At 38.4% G+C, this 16,418-nt stretch overlaps 1 protein-coding gene across 1 annotated transcript in view; it reads left to right on the top strand.

Annotated features, from left to right (window-relative positions):
• Nucleotides 1-16,418, top strand: part of Haus6 (HAUS augmin like complex subunit 6) — a 41,895-nt gene that overhangs the window by 6,168 nt on the left and 19,309 nt on the right. The window contains 8 exon segments of the mRNA XM_048453029.3: nt 738-870; nt 3,554-3,698; nt 4,719-4,784; nt 5,248-5,296; nt 6,759-6,929; nt 9,851-10,044; nt 11,084-11,210; nt 12,182-12,284. Coding sequence (XP_048308986.3) covers nt 738-870; nt 3,554-3,698; nt 4,719-4,784; nt 5,248-5,296; nt 6,759-6,929; nt 9,851-10,044; nt 11,084-11,210; nt 12,182-12,284 — 988 coding nt within the window.

Below are 16,418 nucleotides of genomic sequence, written 5' to 3' on the forward strand. Positions count from 1 at the left end.
CTGGTTAAAGCTCTGGGTGCTCAGGTTAAAGGCCTTTATTTCTCTCCCTACCTAGCACTGGGGTTATGTGTGTAACACTGTACCCGACTTTTTCAGGTTTCCAAAATGGTAGGTAGGAGAGTGGGTTGGAGTACTTATGTTCTCTCTACCCCCCCCCCCTTTTTGGTGTTTTGAGGCAGGGTTTCTCTGTAACAGCCGTGGCTGTCCTAGAACTAGCTTTTGTAGACCAGGTGGGCCTTGAACTCACAAAGATCCACCTGTTTCTGTCTTCCGAGTATTGGAATTAAAGGTGTGCACTATCACCACCCGACTGCTTTGTTTTCTGACTTTTCTCTGTTCCACTATGGAAATTGATCTTTTTAAGCCACTATACCATGAAGTGGGTGTGTTGATGGTTTACTGTCCTACTGTGAGGAACTCATGTGACCCACTGCAAGATTATCACACACCTTAAAAAAAAATAGAGTGATGGGGCTGGAGGAATGGCTCAGTGGTTAAGAGAACCCAGTGGTTCCAGAGAACACAGGTTCAATTACATGGCAGATCACAAGCCCCAGTTCCAGTAAGCTGCAGTTCTAGGGTATCTGATGCCCACTTCTGACCTTAGCTCCCCGTGAATGTACTTAGTATACGGACATACATGCAGGCAAAATACCCAGACATAATAAAATTTACAAAAATAGTGATTAAAAATGTGACAGTTATTGTTGGTTGAATTGTCTCATGTCTTTTCTTAGGCTGAATATGGAAGAAGTTTTCCTCAGGTTGTTGGCTCACTGTTTCTTTCTCCTGGTGGTCCTAAGTTTATTCATCTGATGTATCATTTTGCAAGATATGTTGCAATCAAATATATTAAAATACAATCAAATGGTAAGTTTACTTATACTTTTCTTTATTCTTGAATTATTATTGTTCATAATTTTAAAATCAAGATCAAATTAAACCATTTGCCTGAAAAAGCAAATGGTTAGTTAATATTTTACTCATCTATGGTTGGAAACTTTATATAATGAACTTGTTAATATTTGTGTTACTTTATTATGTTCTGGTGCAGGGGTTGGGGCACGTTTTCCATAGGAAAGCTAGATAAGTATTTTAGGTTTTATGGACCACTTAATATTGTTCTGTTTTTACAACCCTTTAGAAATACAGGGACTGCCAGCGTGGTAGCACATGCGTATAATCCTAGCACTTGGAGGTGGAGGCAGGTTGAACAGACATGTAAGCTAACCTGTGCTAAATAGTAAGTTCCAGGCAAACCTGCACTACCTAGTGAGAACCTGCCTTTTAAAATATTGTAGAAATCCATTCTTAGCTTGCTTGGCTTAAAGATAACCATTGAGACAAATCAGGCCTCTAATCCAGTGTGCTGAATATTGTTAGCAGTTTAGTTCAGTTACTGGCATTGGCTGATAATTTCTATTTCAAAATTTTTTGATTCATTAGCTCATAAAAATCAAATAAATGATTTCTTAGAACTAATAAAAATGATTAGTATTTGTAGTTTATTAACTATGGTGCTGTTTTATTTTGATCATAAAGTATGGACAGGTATAAGGCAAAAGTGTTGAAGTGTTAAATCCTGCCTGTCTTCTGGTTTCTGACATGACTCATTTTGAATAGTCATTTAGTACACTCTATTAAAAATCAGAATATGAGAGCTCACCCTGTTTTTTTAAACTTTGATGTTCTCTCTCTCTCTCTCTCTGTTGGTTTTTTTTTCTTTTCTTTTCTTTTTTTTTTTTGGTGATACGACCTCTCTACCTAACTCTGGCTGTCATGGAACTCACTGTAGATCAGGCTGGCCTCAAACTCCTAAGTGCTGGGACTAGTGTGTATGACCAGGCTTAGCAATTTTGATGTTTTCAGTTGTATAGACAACAGTGTAATCAGTAATACAAGCAAATATTCTTTCTTCTTCCCTTCTTTTCTAGTCTTTATCTCACTTCTACTGGGATTACAGACATGTGTTACTTGGACCAGCAATTTTTTTTGTTGTTTTAAAAAAAAAGAAAATCAAACCAGACTGGAGAGATGGCTCAGCTGTTAAAGGCTAGACTAACAATCCAATATATAAATATATCATATATGGACAAGCAGTCATGTGCACACACACCCATACACCTAAATAATAAATAGATCTAGGAATGGTGATTTATGCCTGTCATCTAAATTCTAGAAGACTGAGGCAGGAGGATTTCAAGTTGAGGGCCAACTTGGGCTGCATAGTGAGTTTAGGCCTTCTTCATGGGTTACATGGGAGACCAAGTTTGGTGTGCTAACACTTGGGAGACTGAGCCAGTAATATTGCTAGTTTGAGGTCAACCTGGGGCTACAATGTAAATTCCAGGCCAGTTTGGGCTCATAGTGAGAGTGTCTAAAAAACACTATCCAAACCAAATAAAAAATGAGCGAAGCTCATAAATGTGACTATAGCCCTGGTTTTGGATTTTTTTTCCACTTGGAAATCATTGGGTGTCAGTTGATAGACCTTTCTTGTTTCTTTTTTAGAACTCCTTTTTATTAAACTGAACAAATCACCCTAATTTGTTTACGTAACCTACAGCTGAGAAACATTTGGCTAACCTTATAAGAACAGTGCTACGACCCAAACTTTATGTGTGTGCATTTACTGCTCTTTCCAGGTATGATGTTTTCAAACATCCATGAGCATGCTCTATAAATATTTATATATTTTAAATCTAATGCAATATTAGCATTGTGCCTCTTTTTCTGCAAATAGGTGATTTATCCAATTATATGTAATGCAAGCTGTTTTATATAAAATATGTATGTTTGGATTTTTCATTGTTTTGTTTGGAATAACCCTGGCTGACCTTAGTCTTGCTCTGTGGCCAAGACTGGCCTTGATCTCCTGATCTCCTCCTACCTCCCAAGTACCAGGATCATAGATGTGTACCACCATACTCAGCTAAGTATTTGGGTTTAATAAGAATTTATTTTTTATTTGGGTTTCTGAATATAACTTCTGATTTAAAGTAGTTTTAGTCAAGATTTTAAATGTCTAGGTGACTTCTGAATCCAGTGAACTAATTCTCTTTAAATAATTAGACATTGTGGAGGTTTCTGCGCAGCTTGCTGGGATGTGGATATGTTGTGCTTTTTTGTTTGTTTGTTTGTTTTTCCAAGACAGGGTTTCCCCGTGTAACAGTCCTGGCTGTCCTGCCTGGAGCTCACTTTGTAGTCCAGGTTGGCCTTGAGTCCACAGAGAGCCGCCTGCCTCTGCCTCCTGAGTGCTGGGATTAAAGGCGTGCACCACCACCTTCCACCTGGTAAATTTTAAGTGCAGTGTAGAGACCCTATTTGGGAGAATATCCTTATTTTTTATTATTGATCTGTCTTTACAGTAGGTTTTATAGATAAAAGCCTGACCTCTGATATGTTTGTATGGATTCTTCCTCATTGATCAACAGTAGCAAAGTGAAAAGTTGCTTACAAAATGGCACAGGTTTATTTTATTTTTTTCTCTCGTTTGTTTTACTGAAAAAACAAGCTCATGGTGATGTTGTTTGCAATCTTGTCTTCCTTATAGATTCTCTGCGTTTTGCAGAAACATTTAATGCAAAGCAACAGGATATGTACAAGTGCATTGCCAGATGCCACGTAGCACGTAACAGATTTTTACAAATTTTGCGAAGAGAACATTATGTTACCCAAAAATTCCAGGAAAATGCACAGTAAGTCATATTTTAAAGTTAGTAAATAGTTTTCTTTTTTAAAAAAAATACCAATATAAACAAGCCTAGACATGATCTATGCCTACTTCAAATTCTTGGTTTCTAATATTGCATTTTAGTTACACAATTTTTGAAATTATTTTTACTTTATGTGTTTGGCTGCTTTGCTTGCATGTATGTCTGTACATCACATGTACCTGCTGCCCACAGAGGCCAGAAGAGGGAGTTATAGACAGTTCTGAGTCACTATGTGGGTGCGGAGCCACTATGTGGGTGCTAGGAGTTGAACCAGAGTCCTTGAAGGGCTGCAAGTGTTCTCATTTGCTTAGCCATCTCTTTGGTCATGGAGTTGTAGTTTTAAGTTCTAATTGTGCTATTCATTCTGTAAATTTTTCCATGTTTCTGTTCTGTGTTTAATGTTTATTTCATAGTTTGAATAGATATTTTGTACCTCCCAGCAAGTACTCCATATTAGTCATTTTATAGCACATTCATTCATTCATTCATTCATTCATTCATTGTTACTTGAGCCTTGCCATATAGACTGTGTTTCTTGCCATATGAGCTGTGTTTCTCTTCTACATCTGAGGATTGACGTGTGGCATACTCTAGTTTATAGTATTTATTTACTGTATGTGTGTTTATCTGTTCAACAAATTCTTTTTTCTGTGCACTGGTGCCACAGCATGAAATGAGACAGGCAAGACTGTCACGGAATAGTTTGTCTTTTTACTTTTACATGTAAAAATAAACATGTATTGTTTGTATACTCTATATTGTGCAAGTGGAAGTCAGAGGACAACTTTTGAGTTGAGTCTCACCTTCTGCTGTATGGTTTTGGGGATGGAACGCAGGATGTCAGGCTTGGAGTCAAGTGCTTTTCCCATTGAATCATCTTGCCGGTCTCTTTAGTTTTTATTTTTAAAACATTGCAGTAAAGATAAGAATAAAGAAAGCAAACAAGTGGCTCATACCAGTTCATTACAGTGGAAATGTTCTTTTCTGTTTTTTTTCTTGCAGTTTGTCTATTAAGCAGATGCGAAATTTGAGATCAGAATACATGACCCTACAAAATCAAATTAAAAGGCAAGTGACTTTTAGAGCCGGAATTTATCTCACACAGAGTTTAGATCTTGAATTATGAATGATAAACTACTAAAAATAGAAATAGAGTAAATGTCATTAGCCAGTTGATGTTAGAACTAGAGCATGGTTTTTCCCTCTCACTTTAATAAAGTTCTTAAAAATTACTGCTTTGAACTTGAGTTCTTTTGTTTTTGAGACATAATCTGTCAATGTATGTAGCTGTGTCTGCTCTGGGACTATATATAGATCAGGCTAGCTTTGAACTCAGATCTGTCTGCCTCTGCCTACGAGCATTAGGATTACAGGGGTGTACCACCACACCCAGCTGAGAGCTTCGTTATTATTGTTGTTGTTATTTTTAACTGAAATACCTGTTTGTAGATTTGCAGACCAGTTTTTTTGGATGTGAAATTACCATGTCAATTTTTTAATGAGTAATTTGTTTGTTTAATTTTTTTATTAGAATGAATCCTTGTGATGACCAGAGTAATATACAAGAGAAAATTCAAAAGGTGAGATACATTTTTTTAAATAGCAGAGAGTATGTTTACTGTGAAAGTTTCTATAGGGCATTAATGTTAGCATTTTTCTAGATCAGTGTGTTTCAGAGACCTGACAGTGTAATTCCAAATGAGAAGCAGCAACAGAGGACATCTATAACAACTTCAGTTTTGTTTAAAAATATAATTTATGTATATACTTATCCACACATGGGGAGATAACAATGTTAATAATAGGGCATTGGTGAAAAGGTTTTGTTTTCTGTGTTCTAAGTTTTCTGTAATGAACCTTTAGCATATGAAGGCAAAATGTTACTTTAAAAAGAGCAGGAGACATGGCTCAGTGGCTGCTCTTCTGGAGGACCCAGGTTTGGTTTCTGGCACCCATATAGCCTCTCAGTCACCTGTAACTCCTGGGAGATCTGATGTCCTTTTCTGGCTTTAACTAGCAGTGGGTGGATCTGGCACACACACACACACACACACATATGTGCAGGCAGAACATCAGACACATAAAATAATAATAATAATAAAATGTTAAAAAGCAGGAAATTTGTTATTTTAAAAAACATCTCATTGCTTTCAAAAGAAACTAAGTTCATAATGTCTACACTTACCTTCACTCTGAAAAGAATGGGAGTGTTTCTCATTTGCTTTTGTGAGATTTTTTTCTCATTGAATCCTGCTTATTTACTTCATCTTTTATTTCTCTCTCTCATTTTGAGACAGGGTCTGGATACATATCCCTGGCTGTCTTGGAAGTCAGTCCAGCTAGCCTAGATCTCACAGAGCTCTGTCTGCCTCGCCATTGAGTGGTTGGCTTAAAGGTGTGTGCAACCACCACATACAGCATTTATTTTCCTCCTTTTTGAGCTTGCCATATGTAATACAATTTTTGAATGGTAGTATAAAGATTTCTTAGGTTTGTTTGAAAATTAAATTAGCTATATTTTCCCTAAGAAATTCTTTAAGTCAGCCCTGGTGGCACAAGTCTTTAATCCTAGCACTCGGGAAGCAGAGGCAAGCTGATCTCTTGAGTTGAAGGCATGGTCTAATCTGGTTCTTTGCCAGCCAAAGTTACGTAGTGAGAACCTGTCTCAAGTCCCTTCCTCCCAAAAAACATTTTTCAAGCCCCTTTGGAGATAATATCAGTGCTTTAAATGGTTAGAATGCCATCACTTAATTTTCTTTTCAGCTGTATTTCCTATTGTTAGAAGGGGGTGAACAAATACTTATGCCAGCATTTTCTTATAGTACATATATGTTATTTGTTTGTTTGTTTATTATGTGTGCATTGTTCTGTCTGCATGTATGTACCAGATCTCATTAAGATGGTTGTGAGCCACCATGTGTGTGCTGGGAATTGAACTTGGGATATCTGTAAGAGCAACTCTTAACCTCTGAGCCATCTCTCCAACCTCCTATAGTACATATATGTTATGTGTGGATTTCTTATTTTGTTTTGTTTTCAAAGGTTCGGTCTTTGTGGACTTTAGTGAATGAGACACTCCTGTTTTTGGAAAAGGAGAGAGAAGTTGTTAGTTCACTCTTCAGTGTTGATAACCAATGTGTTTTGGATGGAACTAATGTTACAGTTGATATATCAAGACTCTTACTTGACAGAATCGAGGAGCAGATGTGTCAGGTAAACTTTGCTGTTAAGGAAATGTGTTAGAACAGTGTCACTGCTTTTTATATTTCCTGTCAACTCTGCTTTCCCACTGCTTCCAGCATTTGTGTTCTTTATCATCTCTAGTGAAGCCTTCGTAGAGGTCCTGTCAAAGGTATGTGTATTTGGATCCATTGCTTTCGTTATCTCTTCATTGTACAGTTTTGTGTAGCATGGAGAGCTTAAGATTGCTTAGTATGAAGATAGTACTGTTTTGTTCTTTACATTTGTATTTACACACACACACACACACACACACACACACACACACACACACACACACACATTCACACATGTGTGTATTTGGTGGTCAGAGGACCACCAAATGGTGAGTCTATTCTCTTCTTCGTTTGTGTCCTGAGGTCGAACTCAGCTTGACTGTATTGGTGTCAATGTCTTTATCCCCTGAGCCATTTCAACTCCCTCTGAATTAATTCTTTATAAATTTCCCCCTTCCTCAGCCTCATTAGTGCTGGGATTGTAGGCCCCACCAAGCCCAGCTCTCTTTGTGGTTTTTGTTGTTGTTTTAAGATGGGATCTGCTATGTAGTTCTGGTAGACTACATTTGTAGACCTGGTCTGTCTCTGTCTTCCAAGTGCTGGGGTTAAAGGTGTGCATCACCATGCTTGGTTTCCAGGTGACCTTTTATAAAGTCTGTATGCTCTGTCTTTTTCTTTTTTTTTCTCTTAAACTCATCTATATTTATCTTTAAGCAGAATGTGATTTGGGCACTCTCTTTTCATTCACAAGCTTTGCTGAGTCTTAGGAAGGGTTTTGTTCTTCAGTAATTTGGAAAACAAGCCATGGGGAAAATTTGTGGTAGGTTCTCTTTGTAGTCCTACCTATCCTGGAACTTGCTATGTAGACCATGCTGGCCTCAAACTCCATCTGCCTGCCTTTGTTTGACTCCTGAGTGCTGGGATTAAAGGTGTGCACCACCATGCCTGGCCTTCCCCATACACACACACAGTTTTCTTTCTGTCACTACAGGATTACCTACATGCCATGACTTCAACAGCTTCCTTCCTATCAATAATTTTGTATTTATAATCTTTCTTCTTTAGCCAAAGTACCAACCATCTACTATCTATGTATTTCTGTCTTTATATGGAGCATTTTAATTGTATGACTTACTTATTTTTTCCTTCGTAAGTACAGTTTATTTAGTATCTACCACCTACTTGGTATTGATTGTAGTATATAGAAGTTATATGGATAAAATATTTTGTGAAGAGATTTCACTTTGGGTGCAATATATGTGCATCAAACTCATAGTATGTAACACTCTGGCTGTATAAATTCAAATTTCTATAGGGTGTAGGCAGGTATCAGAAAAGACATTAAGGTCGGGTAGTGGTGGCGCACGCCTTTAATCCCAGCACTTAGGAGGCAGAGGCAGGTGGATCTCTGTAAGTTCGAGACCAGCCTGGTCTACAAGAGCGAGTTTCAGGACAGGCACCAAAGCTACAGAGAAACCCTGTTTTAAAAAACAAAACAAAAAAAGAAAAGACATTATGTTTAAGAATACAGATAAGGCAGGAAGTGGTCATGTCTTTAGAGAATATCACTATTAATTTTTTTTTTTTTTTGAGGTAGGGTCTCACTGTGTAACTCTGGCTAGCTTAGAAGTCATACCAGGCTGGCCTCAAATTCATAGAGATCCACCTGCCCCTGCTTCCTGAGTGTTGGAATTAAAAGTGTGTAACACCATGCCTGTTTTTTGAGACAGGGTCTCTCAGAGTGACCAGGGATTCACTGATTAGGCTGGCTGTCCAGTGAGTTCTAAGGATCTTCCTGTCTTCATTTGCATTGCTGGGATTACAAGCACTTGCCCAATCTCACTTTTTTTTGTGGTAATAGGGACCTCATACTTGGATGACGAATTCTTTTTCAGAAAGAAAGACTGAATTCTTTCTCCAGCCTCCTCATTTTCTTCCTCTTTGTTTCTGTGTTTTTTTTCTTCCTTTTGTGTATGTGCATGCACTTCTGTGTGTGTATGAGTGCTCTCAGGTGTGCAAGCACATGGAAGCCAGAGGACAGTTTCAGGTGTCTTTTCTTGTTTTTCAGGTGATAATCCACCTTTTTTTTTTTTCTTTTGAGACAGGTTCTTTTACTGACGTGCAACTCAAGTAAGCTGGGCTAGCTGACATTTTTGCAACTTTTGTTAAAATAAATTTGTCAGTGAAAGGCAGAGACAGGCAGAGTGCAGGGCTAGCCTAGTTGACATAGTGAGTTCTAACCCATCTGGGCTACATAGTAAGAACCTGTCTCAAAGGAAAAAAAACTGATCCCTTTTGCAAATTTGCCTTCTCATTAGACTTTTTTATAAAAAGACTGATTCATTTTACTTTTTATGTGAATGAGTGTGTGTGTACACATGTACATCTGTACACACTGCATGTGCACCTGGTGCCCAAAAGTGCCAGAAGAGGGAGGCATTTGGTTCACTGGACCTAGAGGTAGAGACAGTAGTAAGTTGCCATGTGGGTTCTGGGAACTGAACTCGAGTCCCACTAGAGCACCAGTTGATCCTTTTGGTTTTTTTCGAGACAGGGTTTCTCTGTGGCTTTGGAGCCTGTCCTGGAACTAGCTCTTGTAGACCAGGCTGGTCTCAAACTCACAAAGATCTGCCTGTCTCTGCCTCCCGAGTGCTGGGATTAAAGGCATGCGCCATCTGTTTGATTTTATTTTCTGCTAGATTTTAGCGTTTTGCATGATGCAAAAATGTGTGAATTCTTTGACAATTTTTATTGGATTGAAATTATTTCCATAGTTTTATGTTTGGGTGGTGATCAATTTATCCCTTAAGGTATGATACTATATTATAGTAAAAAGCATATAAGTATTGCCAAAAGAACCTACAGATCTTTGCTTTTTTTCCCCTTCTAAATCTTTAGTTGCAGATGAGAAATGTTTATGAGGCTGGAAAGTTGAACCTCTTAACCATTATTCAGTTGTTAAATGAAGTCTTGAAAGTAATGACATATGAACATTGTAAGGCTGACCAAGCAAGACTGATACTAGACCTTCACTACCTTGAAAAAGAAGCTAAATTACAGAGGGAAAGATTATCAGATATGAAACATATGAGGTCAGAAAAATTTTGTTATTTTACTATGGGGTGGGTAGGGTGGTTTTCCCAGCAGAAATTGTGTATAATTTTTAAACTTTGGCATGTAAGTTAAATACTGGTATTTGGGCCTGAGACATGTCTCAGCAGTTAAGAACACTTCCAGATGTCCTGTCTTAAATTCCCAGCAACTACATGGTGGCTCATAACTATATGTAATGAGATCTGGTGCCCTCTTCTGCCCTCAGGCATACATGCAGACAGAACACTGTATATATAGTAAATCTTATAAAAAGAAAAGAAATACTGGTATTCAAGAGTCTTATGTAAGGAATTTCCAGAAAGATATGTGAAGTAAAAGGACAAGTAATGTAGTTTTTATTTTTATTTTTGGAATAAATTATTTGTCTTATGATAATTCTTTTTGTTTTTGAGACAGTCTCACTTTTTAGACCTGATTGGCTTATACCTCACTATGTAGAACAGGTTAATCTTGAACTCATACGTGGTGGCACACAGCTATAGTCATAGTACTTGGGAGGCTGAGGCATGAAGATTGTGAGTTTGGGGCCAGCCTACTCTCTATAGTGAGTTCCCCTGAAAAATTGAGCATGAGAAAAGTTCCTCATTTGAGTGGGAAGATCATGAGCTCGGCTCCCTGTAGAAGTTGATGGAGTGGGATTCAGAGCGAGGGTTAGAGCTGGGGAAATAATGCCCTGTGGCAAAAGCCTGTGATCCCAGCTTTGGGAGGCCCAGGCAGGAGGTTGTGGAGTCCAGGGACATCTTCTGTTAAGTAGCCTAGGCCAGTCTACTGTATGTGACCCAGTCTCAAAAAGTTCGTTTTTAAAATAAGTGGAGTAGTAGATGTATGGTTGCTTTTTTGTTTTAAAATGAGAAAAAAATATATTTTAAATTCTGAAGAGTCACTTGTGAGAGTTAATTCAATTTATATGTAGTTTAATGGTTAATTTTTTATATTCTCTTTCCTAATACTATTTTCTTAAATTGTGCTATATTTTTATTTGTCCTTCAAATACAGTTATTTCTTATGATATCATAGGCATAAAATAAAAGAGAACGTCACTGCAATAAGACATTCTGTCTTTGAAAAGGAAGGAAAATGGCATCAGAAGTGGAAAGAATTTCTTGGTCTGTCTCCTTTTGGTGTAATTAAAGGCGGGTCTTCAGTAAGTACTGTAGATTTGGAGAAGAGTTTAATTTTGGCAATTCTCTTTGTCTTTAACAGTCTTTTAATTTATGTTACAGTAACCTAAAAATGTGTGTATGTGTATTTATTGTGTTTACATTGAAGTTGAAAGTTTTTTTTTAATAATTGTATGTAATTATTATATGTTTGATGGAGCTGGGGCAACACATATGTGCCAAGGTGCACATACAGAGGGCATGGGGTGACTTTATGGTTCAGTTCTTCCCAGTCCTTTTTGCTTGTGTTCCTGGAATGGAAGTCAGGCCCTCAGGCTTGCCTGACAAGTGCTTTTACCTGCAGGTATTGCATCAGTCCAAATTATTATTTTTCTTTGAGGCAATTTCATGTATTTTCAGTTGGCCTTAAACTTGCTTGTGATGATGAATATGACCCAGTGATCCGCCTGCGTCTGCTCCCAAATGCTAGAATTATAAGCCTGCACCACCATGCTCGGTTCAGTGGTTTTCTTTTAGAGACAAGTATCCATTGTGCAGATATGTATCCTAGGCTGATCTGGAGCACTTGTAACCTAAGCTGTTTATTATCTGCTAGGATTATAGGTGTGTGCTACTGTGCAGTTCAAATGTTTTAACTAATTTGTATAATTTTTTCTAAGTACATAATAGTTCTTCATCAAGCTACAGTATTTATAGTTACTCATTTTAAGTTCAGAGGGTTAAAATACTATTAAATAAAATTTGAAACTTGTTTATACAAATAATATATTGTTTGCAGGGGCGGGAGAGATGATCTATCCTTAAGCCTACTGTTTTGAGTCCTAGCACCCATGTGGTGGCTCATAACCAGCTTTTTTTTAAAAAAAAAAAAAGTAGTCGCAGGGTAAATGTTTGGTAATTCATTGTTAGGAGGAAAAATCTATTTGTAGATGAACTTAGCTTTGTCGTTGTGGTTGTTTGCGAGAGTGTTAATATTGTGAATTCTGTATTTAAGGCTGTGGATCTTTTGCCTCCCATGTCTCCCCTTTCGTTTGATCCTGTGTCAGAGGAAGTATATGAAAAGAGTGTACTTTTAAAGTATCCTGCTTCACTTCCAGGTTGGTGAGCTCCCCCCAGTCCCCTTTAAAGACAGTGTCTCTTTGGTAAAGCATTGACTGACCTGGCACTTACTGTATAGACCGGGCTGGCCTGGAACTTGGAGCAGTCCTCTTGCCTCTGCCCTGAGTGCTGGGAGTATACCTGTTCACCACTGTACTTGGTTTATTATTTTTCATTGTTCATAATAGTTATTTGTATTTTTAAAATAACTTTTACATTTTTTGCATGTGTATGTACACTCAACAGTGCTTGTGTTGAGGTCACAGAACAACCAGGTTCTCTCTTTTTACCTTGTGAGACCCCAGGATCAAATTCAGATCCTGGGTAACATTTCTTTACCCTCTAAGTCATCTTGCCTGCTCTCCAGTTATTTTTACTGTGAAATGTATGTAAAATTTCTGTTTTGGTGGCAAAAATGTCATGATAAAGGATAGAATCCTATCATTTGTAAAACATGAATGTTTCAGCCTATGTGAGGATTGGGATTAAGGTGTAAGACACTAAACCTGGTGTTTTATTCATTACTGAACAGTAGTTAGCCTGGATTTAGAGTCCTGGATTGACAAATCATCTCTAGGACTTTGATGGTAAAGTCTGGTTTCCTGCTTTCTGCTACAGCTGACACATTGACTGTCTCATAGGTTACAGTTTGTGGTTGCTTATAAGGCTTCTCTTTCTATGTTGTGCAGATTAGCTGGAACGTGCCTAATGTAGGTTTGTTTTTATATGTTTGGGTGTGTATGTGTATATTCTAGAAGCTCATTATTTTCTAAGTTCAAGAAATTGTTTTCCTATGTCTTCTAATATTGCCTGCCTTTCATTCTTAAAAAGATTTTATATGTGTGTGTTTATATGTTTGCATATATGTGTGCAAACATGTGCACGAGGGTACCCATGGAGAACAGTGTCACATTTCCGTGAGCTAGACTTAAGACATTTTTGAGTTGCCTGATGCAAACTCTGATTCTGTAAGAGCAGTAAGCTGTAGTTGAACTTTTCATTGGACCTTTGGCTCTTCTGTAATGACACAGAGACTTATTATGAAAGCTTAACCGATAGCTTAGGCTTGTTCATAACTAGTTCTTAAAACTCAACCCATTTCTATTAATATATTTGCTGCCTCGTGGCTGTTACTTCTCCTGCATGCCTTGCTTGTTCTCTCTCCACATCTCTGCACTTTTTCTTCCTAAGCATCCTCTGTGCCTGGAAATCCTACGTAGCTATTGGCTGTTCAGCTTTTTTTTAAACCAATCAGAGTAACATATCTTTACACCGTGTTATCAAATATCTTCCAACAAGGTGGATGGAGTTGGTACACACCTTTAATCCCAGCACTTAGGAGGCATAGGCAGGTGGATCTCTGCGAGTTTGAGGCTAGCCTGGGCTACAGAGCAAGTTCTAGGACAGACTCCAAGGCTGCAGGGAAATCCTGTCTTGAAAAAAACTGCTGAGCTATTTCCATCTTTCATTTTTAAATCCTATCCTTATGGAATTCTGTCTTAGTTACTGTTTTTATTGCTGTAAAGAGACACTAGGACCATGGTAACTCTCGTAAAGGAAAACATTTAATGGGCTGGCTTACAGTCCATTATGGTGGTACACACAGGCATGCAGACAGGATGGTGCTCGAGCTGAGAGGCCTACATTTCCAGCCGCAGGCAACAGGAAGTGATCTGAGACTCATGACTTGAACATAGGAGACCTCAAAGCCCAGCTCCAAAGTGACACACTTCCTCCAACAAAGCCACACCTCCTACTAGTACCAGTCCCTTTGGGGGGTCATCTTCTTTCAAATACCTTCAAAATCCTATTAGAATTCTGTTTTGTCATTGTTGCTGCTCATTTTGTTTTAGGCCATGTTTAATTTGTGCCCCAGTCTTGAGCTTCAGTCTTGAGATTCTTGTGCCTCAATCTCTCAGATGTTGAGATTAGAAGTATGTACCACCACTCGTGGCTAGGACATCTAATTCTGTCTTTCATCTCTGTTAACATTTGCATATACAAATTATTCCCCCCCCCCCCCCCATACAGAGCTTCTTTTGTGTAGTCCTGGCTGTCCTGGAACTTATTCTGTAGACCAGGTTGGTATCAAATTTATAGACTTGCCTGCCTTTGCCTCCTGAGTGGGATTAAAGGTGTATATTACCACCACCCAGCAAGTTGTTTGCTTCTTGTTGAAATACTTGGTTGCAGTTTTACCTTTAGTGGGTCTCTCCACATGGAGGAGTCCATGTTGGCGTAGAATTCTATGTAGCATAAGCTAATCTTGAACTCAGCTTTCTTCTTAAACATAATTTATTTTTATTTTATATGCATTGGTATTTTTCTTGCCTGCTTTTCTGTGTGTGGGTGTCAGAAGCTCTGGAACTGGAGTTACAGACATGTAGGTAGGTGCTGGGAATTGAACCTGGATCCTCTGAAAGAGCAGCCAGTGCTCTTATAACCACAGAACCATCTCTCCAGGCCTGAACTTAGCTTTTTTTTTTTTTTTTATTTATTTCTTGTGTGTACAGTATTCTGCATGTATGCTTGCAGGCCAGAAGAGGACACCAGATCTCATTATTACAGATGGTTGTGAGCCACTATGTGGTTACTGGGAACTGAACTCAGGACCTTTGGAAGAATAGTCAATGCTCTTAACCACTGAGCCTTCTCTCCAGCCCTCTTTCTTTCTTTCCTTCTTTCTTTCTTTCTTTCTTTCCTTTTTTAAGATTTATTTATTATGTATATAGTGTTCTGCCTGCAGGCCAGAAGAGGGCAACAGATCTCATTACAGATGGTTGTGAGCCACCATGTGGTTGCTGGGAATTGAACTCAGGACCTTTGGAAGAACAAGCAGCGCTCTTAACCACTGAGCCATCTCTCCAGCCCTGAACTTAGCTTTTAAGTGCTGGGATTGAGTATGAACCACCACCTTTGGTTATAAACTTTTTTGTTTGCCAGACAGGTGAGTTGTAGTTCTGTCTGCCAGTAACAGGTGATATTTATAGTTTTGTGTAGTAATTTGTTTTTATGGTGTTCTAGTTTTGTGATATTTGCATTTGCTCTTATTTGGGGAATGTTTTGTGATTTCATTTATAATCAATAGGTACAGAGGTTTTTGAAAAGGCTGAGTTGGAGCCTGGCAATGGTGGCACACCCCTTTCATCCCAGCACTTGTGAGGCAGTAGCAAGGAATCTCTGAGTTTGAGGCCAGCCTGGTCTACAGAGTGAGTTCCAGAACAGCCAGGGCTACACAGAGAAACCTGTGTTGGAAATCAAAACAAAACAAATAAGAAAGGTTGAGTTTGTATACTATGCGTACTACTGTAAGACGAAGAGAGAACCTTTACATAGCATTTGCATTGGCTTATGGAGTGATACCTTGGCTAAATGTTCAAGTATGGAAAGACTTAGGTGTTATGTGTTGAAAATGGAGGGGTTCCTGCAATATCACATCTGTAATGTAACCAGGGTTTGATTTTTCCAGGCTTCTTGCTTTTGTTTATCTCCTCCTCAGTACCATAAGCCATGCTCTTGCAAATGAAATCTGTACCTTATCTTTTTGGTGTTTTTATGTCTTGCTTTCCACTCTTAGCGGGACTGGTGTACATCTGCATCCTCCTTGCACACTTCTGGTCTACTACTGTAGCAGTAGAACAATACTTTAGTCATCACTGTCCCACACTGATGCTTGTGTCAGAGTTCTCTTCGTTTTTGCTATGTTAGTATGGTAGTTGTTGTAGGAGGCCGCCTAGACTCCTGAAATAATCACACAGAAACTATATTATTTAAGTCACTGCTTGGCTAAGCGTATTGCTAGCTAGCTCTTATATCTTTTTTAGCCCATTTCTATTTTATATTTTACCATGAGGCTCATGGCCTACTGATAACGTTCCAGCTGGCAGCTCGTGTCTACCTCTGGCAGCTCCATGGCGTCTCCTGACTCCATCGACTTTCTCCCAGCATTCAGTTTAGTTTTCCCCACCTAGCTCTACTCTGCCCTATCACAGACAAAGGCAGCTTCTTTATATGTGTTGCTTTTATTGGTTAATGAATACAGAAGGACTTCCCACACCTAGTGACATAGATTTTTAATGAGAGGATGGTGAAAAATTGTGTAGGCTGATTGATGTCACAAAAATATTGAAATA

Source organism: Myodes glareolus, chromosome 3, assembly GCF_982192425.1.
Source record: "Myodes glareolus chromosome 3, mMyoGla1.1, whole genome shotgun sequence".
Lineage (NCBI taxonomy): Eukaryota > Metazoa > Chordata > Mammalia > Rodentia > Cricetidae > Myodes > Myodes glareolus.